The sequence below is a fragment of the Centropristis striata genome, chromosome 10, assembly GCF_030273125.1.
Source record: "Centropristis striata isolate RG_2023a ecotype Rhode Island chromosome 10, C.striata_1.0, whole genome shotgun sequence".
Classification (NCBI taxonomy): Eukaryota; Metazoa; Chordata; class Actinopteri; order Perciformes; family Serranidae; genus Centropristis; species Centropristis striata.
The window spans coordinates 35,865,220-35,877,332 of record NC_081526.1 but is presented as its reverse complement, the minus strand read 5'-3'; the positions used below and the strand labels follow the sequence as shown (position 1 = coordinate 35,877,332).

General features: G+C 41.1%; 1 protein-coding gene across 4 annotated transcripts; it reads right to left on the bottom strand.

Moving 5' to 3' along the window:
- Positions 1-213: 213 nt before the first annotated feature.
- Positions 214-12,036, bottom strand: si:ch211-67e16.4 (uncharacterized). 4 transcript variants are annotated; one of them, XM_059343606.1, is made up of 10 exons: positions 11,790-12,036; positions 9,368-9,831; positions 9,134-9,289; positions 8,075-8,274; positions 7,114-7,254; positions 5,432-5,504; positions 4,616-4,821; positions 3,873-3,959; positions 3,553-3,631; positions 214-2,764 (listed from the first exon to the last, which is right to left on the bottom strand). In XM_059343606.1, the coding sequence occupies exons 2-10, from the start codon at positions 9,801-9,803 to the stop codon at positions 2,508-2,510; spliced, it is 1,635 nt and encodes a 544-aa protein (XP_059199589.1). In that variant the 5' UTR covers positions 9,804-9,831; positions 11,790-12,036; the 3' UTR covers positions 214-2,507. The 4 variants fall into 4 exon arrangements, with proteins under 4 accessions (XP_059199589.1, XP_059199591.1, XP_059199590.1 ...); XM_059343608.1 differs by having other exon boundaries at positions 9,140-9,289; XM_059343607.1 differs by having other exon boundaries at positions 9,368-9,804.
- Positions 12,037-12,113: the final 77 nt, after the last annotated feature.

Sequence of the window (12,113 nt, the reverse complement as noted above, 5' to 3'; positions counted from 1 at the left end):
TCAGACAGCTGTCATATGTACAATAAAGTTATTGATCAAAGGAATAAGGACATAATTGTAATATTTTTATTTGAAGATCCCACACACCAGACGGACGACCAGTAACTCTTTAAAAGTTCTGCTGTGTTATTTGATCAGTGTTTTAGACAGACGTTAAACTAACTAAAAGTATAAATTCAGATTTTTTTATATGTTAAGGAAGAGTCCAACCTGTCATAATAAAAGCTTCTCTTTTACTGCATTTATTGGAGCTGAACATGGTCAACAATTCATAGTATCCTCTCATACACATTTCAACAACAATATGCAATAATTACATTCACACACAGAAAAAACTTGTACGTCCAATATTTAAAAGAGACTTAAGAAACAAGATAAATTGTTTCTGTGGCAATATGATTCAATCAATTCACTCTGAAATACACCAGCAGTAAAATGTACAGGACACTTGTGAAGGTTTCTACATATATATACATTTAAATAATTTATGTTCATATAAGATTCTGAATGTTTGTATTGGAATGCATCTGTTTACCGTTTCTGATGAAAATGAGATTAAAGACTGTTGATCCAGATCAGCTGCAGAATGTTTTTAGTACAAGTCCTGATGGAGATCCAGCAGCTCATCAGGGCTCCAGAAAACCTTCTTACATTAGTCACACTGCTGCTTCTCACTCAGGCCAAAAAATAAAATCTATAAAAAAGTTAACCCACAACTGAATGTTCTGCTTGTATTTTCACAATGAAAATTCTGAGCAAATGAAGATTAATTTACTGATCGGGATAATAAAATGTGTGTCACCAAACAAACAATATTTAATATTTGATGTGACATGAGGCATGTTTTTTTTAAACTTGAGGAAAAAGATTTCAGATTTTCTGAGAAATTTGAGTTAGTGTTTGCTTATTATCTCTTTGTAGTTTTGGTCTGACTCCTTCTCATTCTGTCTGTATATAAAGTTAAAACATGTTTACCATGACATGTTGGTATCATTGTATCCAGCACAGCCTCACCTATATGACCTGATCATTATTTTTCACATTGACTCACTGGATCAACATTTTGAAAACAAAAAAAACATAAAATCTGACTTAGAAAATTATGTTTCTTTTACTTATGAACACAATCATGCTCAATCCAGTTCTATATTTTACACTAAATATATTTGAGCTTGGCTACACGGTGTAGTGGTTAGCGATCTTGCGGCTCTTCTGTAATGAGTTTGCATGTTCTCCCCGTGTCAGCGTGGGTTCTCACTTAGGTTTAATCTAAATTGTGACTGAGAGTGTGATTGTCTGTCTCTATATGTCAGCCCTGTCATAGTCTGGCGACCTGTCCAGGGTGTCCTCTCGCCCAGTGTCAGCTGGGATCGGCTCCACTGACCCGCGACCCGAATGCGGGTAATCGGTTAATGGTAATGAATGAATGAATAAATATTTGAGCTTATCTCCGGTTTTACTTGTTCTGGCATCATCAAACACAAACTGTCCTCATGGAGTTTGAAGCAGAACTTAAGAGGGAAGCTGACGGCAGAAACACGCTGCTGAAGGTTTTACAGCGGGACGCAATGAAGAAGTCATGTGATCTGATGATGCTGCCATGATCGCTGAACAACTTAGACCAGTGGTTCCCAACTGTTTTCTTGAGGGACCCACATTTTTACCATTGGAAACTTTGGCGACCCCCCCATTGTCCATTGCTTCTATGAAGCAATATAACTTTCATGGTACCCTCTCTTTTTCTTTTTGAGATATTCAGCATTTTCGTCTCCATGACGCTTCGCCATTTTTCCATTAGCTCTGTGTTTCTGTTGTTAGGTGAAGTTACTGCTAGGTGAGGTTGCCGCTAGGTGAGGTTACCTCTAGGTGAGTTTACCACTAGGTGAGGTTACCGCTAGGTGAGGTTTCCGCTAGGTGAGGTTTCCGCTAGGTGAGGTTACCGCTAGGTGAGGTTACCGCTAGGTGAGGTTTCCGCTAGGTGAGGTTTCCGCTAGGTGAGGTTTCCGCTAGGTGAGGTTACCTGTGTATACTGCAGGAGGGATGTTACACACGCCATTATTCTCCCCATATAGCCTAGAATTTTAAACTTTTCTATAGTGATTTTTTTTGCTTAAATAAATTAATAAACGTTTAATGTAGCACTTATTTAGTTGTTTTTGTCCCACTAATGAATTAAATGCTGACTCATCTATTTATTAACACATTAGATTTATTACATCCCTTAAAATCAAGCGGGCTTCGCGACCCCCCATGGATCTTTGGCGCCCCCCTGGGGGTGTCGGGGCCCCCCCTGTTGGGAATCACTGCCTTAGACGACAGAGTTCATCAGGATATCTGCTGTGACCAGTGAAGATTAGCTGCACTTGATAGATTTCTGGAGCCCTGATCATCTGTGTTCAGCACAGAGTCGCTTTGTTGTGACTGGATTTTCAACAGAAGTTCAATGTACGGCGAGTCACTCGGACTGAAGGTTTTAATTCCTGAACGTCTCTGTGTTTTCAAACGTCTTACAGTAAGACGTCAGCGTCAGTCAGAGAGATGCTGGACTGTAACAGGTTGACCTGAGGGAAGGAGGAGGAGGAGGAGGAAGAGGAGGAGGTCACAGCATGCTGATGGGACGTCATGTTGGAGCCTCCGAGTAGCAGAGAGGAGGAGGAGGAGGAGGAGGAGGGGATGAAGGGCAGAGCAGCTGACAGGTTGTTGATGAAGCTGCTGGACAGAGGCGGAGCTGAGCTCTGTCTCTGCTGACCGCTGCACGCCGAGCCTGGAGAACAACACCAGACTATAAGTGACTGAGATTATCATCATATATCAACTCAACTTGTTCTTCCTTAAACCTTTCACACCCTTTAATCAATTCAAACTCAAAAAGCGTTTTGTTTTTCATGTGATCATAACTTTTACAAAAAAACTGACAAGTTATAATCTGTGTTAGTCATTGTGTGAGTTTAACACTTTAACTACGGATCATTTGTTTGTTTTAAACCTACTAATATTAAACTTTTCACTAAATGTTTGACAGCAAAGAAATACACAACAATGACACCATTCATCACAGCCAGTAGCTGTAAAAACAGAAACTATTGTTGGATTTTTACATTTCTGAGAATCTTTGAACAAATCACCTGAGACAAAGGCTTCCATCAGGAATAACAACAAAATCTAAACGTGAAATAGGGCAACATTTAAACAAAATGCCTGTAAAAAAACATTACAGTGTGCGCTGCTCTGTGACGAACTGCGGGTTGTTTACACAGATTAGAGAGGAGAGGACATGAGAGGCTGGAAACATGACAATACTTTAATATATGGGACATTTTTTTATTGAATTTATCAGAAAAATGTAACTTGTTTTTCAGATTTCTGTCATTCTAACTGTGTTATTCTGCACAAAGACATGCTAGAGTTGTTCCCACTTCTAGACATGCTGACTCCACAGAGCTGCAAGACTTATAGATTTATATAGATGTTATATATTGCAGTAAAGAGAGGAAAATGTGACGAGAAAAAAAGCTTTCGAGGGTTAAAAATGAGACGTGTGTGTCATCTCACCTGCAGCGACTCTGTGCTGCTGCTGCTGGCTGCTGAGGGGTAAGCCGGGTTGAGAGAGACACGCAGCGTCACCCAGAACCTGGAAAACATCAAGACAAACATGTCAGCGTGTCTCACTGTGCGGGACGACTCCTTCAGTGTAAGTGATCCCTGCAGGACACAGTGAGGTTTGCAGTGTACCTGTTAATTATTCACAACTCAACTGTGTAATGCACTCTGAGCACTTAGGAGTCCACTGAGACAAAGACATGTCCTTTCCCTGCAGAGAAGAATGTTTTCTTAACAGTACACTTCCTCTGCATCATGTGATGCTGGCTGACCTGAGCCTGGTTGATACACGCCTGCAGCTTCCTCTTGGCTCTCCACCGGGCCACCCTCAGCCTCGTTTTCTCCCGACGCTCTCGCACCTTCAACACAGCAACAGGATCATCACATCAGGATGTATTAACACAGTAAACTTTCAGTAGGTTATGATTCTGTGTCACAGATATGCATTAGCATCATTACCAATATACAAATGACGTACTTATCGTCCAAATGTTGTAAAAAAAGTCATCCTATAGTAAGTCGGCCAAATATCGTGAAATATGTCATAGAATACTATGTCATCCAAATATCGTAAAAAAAGTCATACTATAGTATGTCGTCCAAATACCGTAAAAAAAAATGTCTAGTATAGACTTTCGTTCAAATATCGAAAAAAAAAATCAATGCTGGAGGTCAATTTGTGTCTTTTTTGGTCATTTTGTTTCCTTTTTTTGGTCATTTTGTGTCTTTTTTTTGGTCATTTTGTGTCTTTTTTTGGTCATTTTGTGTCTTTTTTGGTCATTTTGTGTCTTTTTTGGTCATTTTGTATCTTTTCTGGTCAATTTGTGTCTTTTTTGGTCATTTTGTTTCCTGCTTTTGGTCATTTTGTTTCTTTTTTGGGTGACCTGAACTGTGCGTGTGAGATTGTGTTCAGTGAGCGGGGGTCGCGGACAACATGCATGTTAAATTGGGGGTCGCGTCTCAAAAAGGTTGAGAACTACTGCATTAGAGGACAGAGACATGCAGGTTAACTGACCAGGTCAGCGAGCAGTGGCTGCGGCAGCGCCTTCTCCAGCTCTCTGCGCCTGTTGATGCTTCTCCTGCGCAGCTCGTTCCGCCGCAGCTTGTACTCTTCGTACAGGCTCAGGTCTTTGTTCCAGGGACGCACCGCCTGGCGGGGGGGCACGCCCGAGGGCTGCACCACCATCGACTGCAGCGACGCCACCGGCTGAGGCAGCAGATCTGACAACAAACATACACACACACAGTCTGAGGTTAGGGCTGTACTGCAGGGTTCCTGTGCCACATTCAAGCACTTTTCAACCTTACAGCTGTGGTCAATTACACCTATGAACAGTACACACAGACTTTGTGTTTCTTATCACATTAAATCAGATGTTTCTGTGCTACAAACAAACGATACAAGTTATGTTCTGTGACAGTGTTCTATTGAAGGATACAATAACAACACAACAAAGTTTCATCAAAATGCGTTTGTATTTATAATTGGCTTCCTATTTACCCTACGTTTAAAGCACTTTGTTTAAAACCCAAAAGCCCAACCATAACATTCAAGAGCCCTGTTAATGGCACACAAAATATGCAGTTTGGTACATTTCTAAATTTTGGCGTGATGTTTTCTGAAGAGCAGGAATAAAATAACCTTTCTTGAACTGTTTTGAAAAATGTAAACATTCAACAGAGGCTCACTGGCAGCAGATCAGGTAGATCGATATATCAGGACGCTGATTCAGGGGAACCGCAGTCAAGAATGCAAATGCAAGAAATTGTCCTCGGCCCTTAAAAGCAGCATGAACTCAGAGGCCTGACTCTCTCACACAAATCTACTCACAGGCGTTTGGTCCGGCTGAGCTGCAGGCTGCAGAGAGAAGAAGCCCTGAGCTCTCTGTCACTGACCTCTGAACCTGCAGGAACACACAGAAACAGATGATCAGTGTAATCCTGAAGGCTTCTTAGTTCTCTCGGCTGCAAAACATGCCATGAATGCTGAGGCGTCTCTGTGATGTTTGTACGTGTGTCAGGGTTTACTGACAGGAGCCACTTTCTCCAGTCAGGTTTGTTTTGTTGTGGTTTAAAAACATATCACACATAGATTAGATATAGATATTGTGTAAGGAAAGCTATATCATGCAATTCTATATTATCAGGGGCTTTAAACATATCAGAAGAGTAATAACTTGCTCTCTGTCCTTAGTCAAGGTAAACGTCTTGAGTTCTCAGTTCTTTGTTACACACACCCACTTGAAAAACACCAGACCAAAAACATCTGGAAATGCAATCTTGTTGTTGCAATCTCTTGTGCAAAATCTGAAGACATGGCTTGTAGAACCTGATAATGTAATAAATTCACGATAATGTAATAACCCCGATAATGTAATAAAAATCTGCGCTTGAGTCCATTGAAAATGTAATAAAACCTGACAATGTAATAACTTCCCGATAATGTAATAAAGTGCATTTCCCAATAATTTAATACACTTTTTACCAATAATGTGATAAAGTATAACACCAAGCACCTTTAGATTTCAAGAAGCTGTTGAATGCATTCGTGTTGTCATGGATACCTCGTTGGTGAAAAACGGATGAACGGGTCAAAAGTTAATAAACATTCCACTTTGACCTGTTGGTGGCGCTAGAGCTCTTGAGCTAGAGTTGATACACAGTATCACCACTTGAACCCAAGTAATGGGTGGTCTGCTGTTAAATTATTACAATATTGGGGAATTATTACATTATCAGGACTTGCGAAATGAAGGCTAACCTGATAATGTAATAACCTCCCATTGATGTTATACTTTATTACATTATTGGTAAAAAGTGTATTACATTATTGGAAAATGCACTTTATTACAGTATCGGGAAGTTATTACATTATCAGGTTTTATTACATTTTCAATGGACTCAAGTGCAGATTTTTATTACATTATCAGGTTCTACATGGCTGAAATCACGTTGCTGGAGATGTAATGGGAGGTTGAGTTATGAAGTAAGATGGGGAAAAAACTGGTTCTGGAGGAAAAGGAGAGAGAGCAGATGGACTTCACTTTGGGGCACTTTTCCTCCTTTCACTGCTGTGTGTGTGTTTACTATGAGAACAATTCTGCGAAGAACTGTATATACATTTTTAAGGACCGTGCTGTATTAAATATCATGTTTCTACAACGTGGATTTAACTTATTGACTCTCAAGTCAATTTTAATTAGGCATCAGAGTTTTAGCAGTTAAAAATAACAAGTAAGTAAAAGGCCACCACACATCTGAACTTTTGTGTTTCAGACCCTGTTTTGTTCGTACGCTGCAGTTTTAAAAGCGACTCCTGGTCAGTTTCAACCTCCCATGTGCAGAGACACTAACAGTGATCTCTGACAGATTTGACTCTGCTGCTGCAGAAAGAAACTGTGATTCTGTTTCAGAAGGACTGACGTCAGAGAACGGACATTCTTCATCTATAAATAACAAGTTAGAAAGAACGTTCACAGATACGAGGACGCTGACTCGGTGAGCGGGTCTCACCTGGGCCTCTGGAGCGTGACCCTGCTGCAGCTGACAGTCCAGCAGTAGAGAGGCCATCACCTCCTGCTCCTCCTCCGGCTCCTCCTTGATGCAGATCACCTCCTCCTCCTCCTCTGGCTGCTCCTGGACCTCCTGCTTCACCTGCAGGACAACAAGGGACAAGCAGGACTTCAGGTCAAAGTGGACAGAGACTGATAAACAGCTCAAAAGAAAGAAAGAATCAGACAGGAACATTCCATCTCTAGGTTTTATGCTGTTAGTGTATCATATTATTTATTGTTTTGCAAAAGAAATGCCAGAAAAAAAACATCTTTAAAAAGTTGATTCTTGTTATTAATTCATTCATCTGTTGCTTTTTACATATTTTATTCTGCAACGTGCACATTTTTTGTGAGTGCCACATAAAATATTTTGTTATTAGAACTTTAAGAATATATGCTCAACGATTAATCAAATCTCGTCACTAAATTATTGTATTATTGAGTTTGGTACTTAACACACAAATACATGATAATGAATTATGTTTCTCTAATCTGAGGCTGTTTCTGCTCCGTTCCCATTCTACACAATGTAGAGTATTATTCACAGAGCCAGCCTTTTGTCTGTGTCTACAAGAAAAAAAGTTACAGTTTTAAGAGATTTAAAGTGGCAAATCTGCACTAAAAAAGTCGCAGATTTACAAGAGAAAAGTGGAAAAAAAGCAACTGTTTTCACGCAGATTCACCACTTTAATCTCATAAACTTTTTCCTCAAAATATTACCCCCTCCCCCTGGGTCCATGTGTTTTTTTACACATTCTGGCCGTATGTAATATCCTCCAATATTCTCTAGGGTTGAAATTTGGAATTTGCAAGTATTTCAATGAGTGTCCTATTAAGGGTTAAACAGGTCAGAGGTCAAACGCTGGAGTCGCTCAGCTGGCTCCGCACACATTATTACAGACAGGAGAAGGCTGTGTGACCTGTGGAGCAGAGGAGGGCAGCGTGGAGCTGTCGGCCTGAGCTGAAGCATCGGGGGAAGGCTGCCTCTGGTCCAGACTCAGGACCTGGACGGGAGGACAGGCATCGTCCAAGCCGTCCGTGTGAGTCTGCAGAGAGATGGTCCACTCACAGTCGTCCTCCTTCTTCTGAGCTGCATCTCGCTCTGCAGAACAGAACAAAACTGCACAAACACACACGTGTTCAGACTGTGGAAACATCTCAGGGCCAGATCTGGCATCAAGGTTAGCGAGTAAAGAAGAAAAAGACTGTTATGGCTCTGGTTGGGCCACTGCCAACTTTTGCATCGTACTATGTATATCTTTTATTTTATAACAAAAGAAAGAATCTTAAATATGAAATATATTCTGGTTTGTTTAACACTTTTTCTCTTTTTACTACATAATTCTGTATGTGTTCTTTCATAGTTTTGATGTCTTCAGTATTCATCTTCACTGTTGAAAATAATAATAAACAAATAAATAAATAACATTGAGCTCAAAAGGTTGGGGTCACTTAGAAATGTCCTTATTTTCAAAGAAAAGCATTTTTTAAATAAATATCAGACATACAGTGTAGACACTGTTAATGTGTTGAATGACTATTGAAGTGGATACGGACAATTTTCTTATGAAATATCTATTATATATTGTCCTGTGTTCCAGTGGCTCATTGTGTTAATCATGTTTATAGTGTTGAAAGACATTAAAACACCTGAGCATTATGTTAGCACAGCTGGAAACTGTTTTGTGCTGATTTGAGAAGCAATAAAATGATCCTTCCTCAGGCTGGCTGAGTATTTGTAGGTAAAGTGGGAGATTTGTACAGGTTAAAATTATTATTTAATTTTACTTTACTATATTTTCGATTCATTTTGTAACTCTTTTCACGAATTAAACAGTTTGTTTTTAATGGAGAACACCACAGACATTTCCTGGGTGACCCCAAGCTTTGGAGCGCTAGTGTACAAAAACGCTGTCATCATCCACCTTGACGTTTCACTGTGGCATTGTGATATGACAGACAGACACACACACACACACCTGTACCTGTGCTGCTGTCCAGAGACTCGCTTGGTGTGTCGACAGACAGCGAGACCGGCAGCATCAAGTCAGACGAGTCGGAGCTGGCGACTCCCAGGTCCGAGTGACAGTGCACTCTGACGTCCCGCCTGCTGGTGCTGTGTGGAGAGGTGCGTTCTGTGGGTAAAAAGGAAGAAGTTAGACCCGCTGGAGAGGGTGGAGAGTGGACGAGCGAGTGGTTTCTGAGCTGATTACCGTGACTGTTCCTGATCTGTCCCTCAGAGGACCGGCTCTTTGTGGAGTAGGACGGGGACATCTCTGTGGAGGACACTCCTGCTGCGTCTCTCTGTGACTGCAGGGGGCCGGGCGGGTGGATGCGGACCAGCGTGGAGGCGGAGGCTCTCTGCTGCAGCTCCTCCTCCACGCCCTGCCTGTAGTACTTGAGCTTAAGCTCGGTGTAGCGCAGCTTGGCGCGGATGTTGTCGTTCTCCTTCTCCTTCTGGGCCTTCTCCCTCTGCAGCAGCGTCACATCTCTCTTCATCAGCGCCACCTGAGACTTCAGCTCCTCAAACTTCACCCCGACCACCTTCAGCATCTCGGCCAGCACCGTCTCCACCGCGCCGTTCACCGCTCGCTCCACCACAGCGCCCATCTGGCCCCGAATCAGAGACACGGCGATGCTGACGTCCATTCTGAGAAGAAATGTCTGGAGGTTTTACCTGCACAATCACATCACCGACGAGGAGAGCAGGTTAATTATCCAACTTTGTCACTTAATCCAAGAGAATGAAATCACACTGAACATTTAGTCCCATGTTTTTTATTTATAATTGTGCAGTTCTGCCAAAAATAGCATTAGATTAATTATATATGATGCTGGAAAAAGCATTAATTACAGTAAGACCCTGAAGATTCATCTGAGAAGCAGCTCAGCACTGAGAGTCATCGTCTGTAATAAACTTTGTGTTTTGTGAGAAACTTGGGAACAGTTTGAACATTTTGTGTGGTTTACAACATTATAATATGAGTATGTGAAGTCAATTCTCATGCTCAATTATGTCTCATACGTTGTTGCAGCAGTTTTTGGGTTGATATAATTTGTTAAACATATTTGGTGCTTAATTTGACCATTACTGACCCCCAAGAAATGTTTAAAAATCCCATCAGAATCACACATTTTGTAGATTTCTGTACTCTTTGTCAGTTTTGGTTGCATTAGAACAAGAGTTAAAGATATAAATAAGGTTCTAAACACTCAGTTGTGTCTCAAAAATTGTTTTTTGGCAATATTTGACATTTCATGAATCAATAAAAATACTTAATCTCCCTCCAGAATGCCTTATCAAGACTCCAAGACCTTAAGAACTGCAGCAAAAAATCCATGTTGTGAATTTGTTTCAGAAACTTTTGACATTAAATAGATTTGTGTACTTTGTGTGTGCGAATCGCAGTTGTATTGCCTGCTGAGAAAGCCCCTTATTGTGAATCTAGTGTCTCAGCCATCCGTCCTCTGAATGCTCCAGGTCTCTAGTTTGTGGTTGTAAAGTTTCATGAGGCTGTGATTATTCTAGAGGTCACAGCAGCTCATTTTATACACTGAGCTCAAGTTTCACTCACTAACATCATCACACAGGAAGAAAATTGGGCTCATTGAATCCACGAGAGTCTCAGCTTTCCAGTCAGACCCGATTTATGCAGCTCACAGACTGTTTAGGGACCCCAGGATGCACAAAGATTCACATACAAGAGGACACAATAACACATTTATATGCATGTAATCTGCATAAAGTGGGCATGTTTCTACAGAGGAGAATTGTGGGTGCACATTGAACCCGTTTCCTTCAGATATCTTGAGGTCGAAGGTCAAGGGGATGCTTTAAAAATTCTCATTTGCACTCCTTGAATGCACAAGAGTCTCAGCTTTCCAGTCAGACCCGATTTATGCAGCTCACAGACTGTTTAGGGACCCCAGGATGCACAAAGATTCACACAAAGTCGGACAAAATAACACATTTTACTGCAGGAGAAACACTGCATGGGTTCTGCCCCAAACAGCTTCTGATGAAGTCCATAAAGAGGGCATGTCACGTCTAAAAATAGCCCAAATATTTAATAAAGTATTATACGAAACAGAGAAGAGAAGCCAGAGTTCCTGCACAGATTTTTGTCCTGTTGTCCCTCCCAATTTAAGCAGCTCCCAGACTTCTTAGGGACCCCAGGGTGCACAAATATTCACATGCACCAGTACAAAATAATACATTTGACTGCAGGAGAAATAAAGCAGTTTAACGCCTGTAATTATGCAGTTTATGGCCCTTAATGGGGCAGTTTAGGGCCCTTAATAAAGCAATAAAGGCCCTTAATTAAGCAGTGTAGGAACCTGAATGAAGCAGTTTAAGGCCCTTAATGAAGCAGTTTTAGTATCAGATTTATGCAGCTCACAGACTGTTTAGGGACCCCAGGATGCTCAAAGATTCACATACAATAAGACAAGATAACACATGTTACTGCAGGAGAAACACTTCCACTCTTTTTGCTACTAAATAAAGGTAAACAAGCAGTTTGTGAGCTAACTAACAACAAAATAAAACGTTCTCACTTTATTTAACGGTCAGACTGTTTTTAATCACACATATTAAAGCCAAATTACGTATAAAAAGCGAAATACTGTTCTTACCTCTTCTGTTGTGTCGCTGATCAACAGTTTAGCCAGTTAGCTGGATGCTAACGTTAGCTACCGCGAAGCCTCAAAGAAACGTTAGTTATTTAGCCACGGTGTCAGAAACACCAGCCGGCTAATGTTTAACACTGTTGAGAGTTATTTTGTCACTAACCAGGCTCTGGGTTCATTCTTTAAAGGATGTATTTCTAGATGAATGTGTGAACAGTGGTGTAATTTAGCCCTGAACACGGTTAGGCTACATGGGAAAGCACTTCCGGTCTCTTCCGGTTCTTCCGGGTGAGTGTTCTTCTTCTTTGGTGTTTATTGGCAGTTGGCTTC

What these genes read in the sequence shown, in the direction of transcription:
- si:ch211-67e16.4 (XM_059343606.1), bottom strand. Translation starts at nt 9,803, where the DNA reads ATGGACGTCAGCATCGCCGTGTCTCTGATTCGGGGCCAGATGGGCGCT. An exon ending in GTCACGCTCCAGAGGCCCAG is followed by an intron (nt 5,505 to 7,113) that starts GTGAGACCCGCT and finishes GTGTTCCTGCAG; the next exon opens with GTTCAGAGGTCAGTGACAGA. An exon ending in AGCCACTGCTCGCTGACCTG is followed by an intron (nt 3,960 to 4,615) that starts GTCAGTTAACCT and finishes GCTGTGTTGAAG; the next exon opens with GTGCGAGAGCGTCGGGAGAA.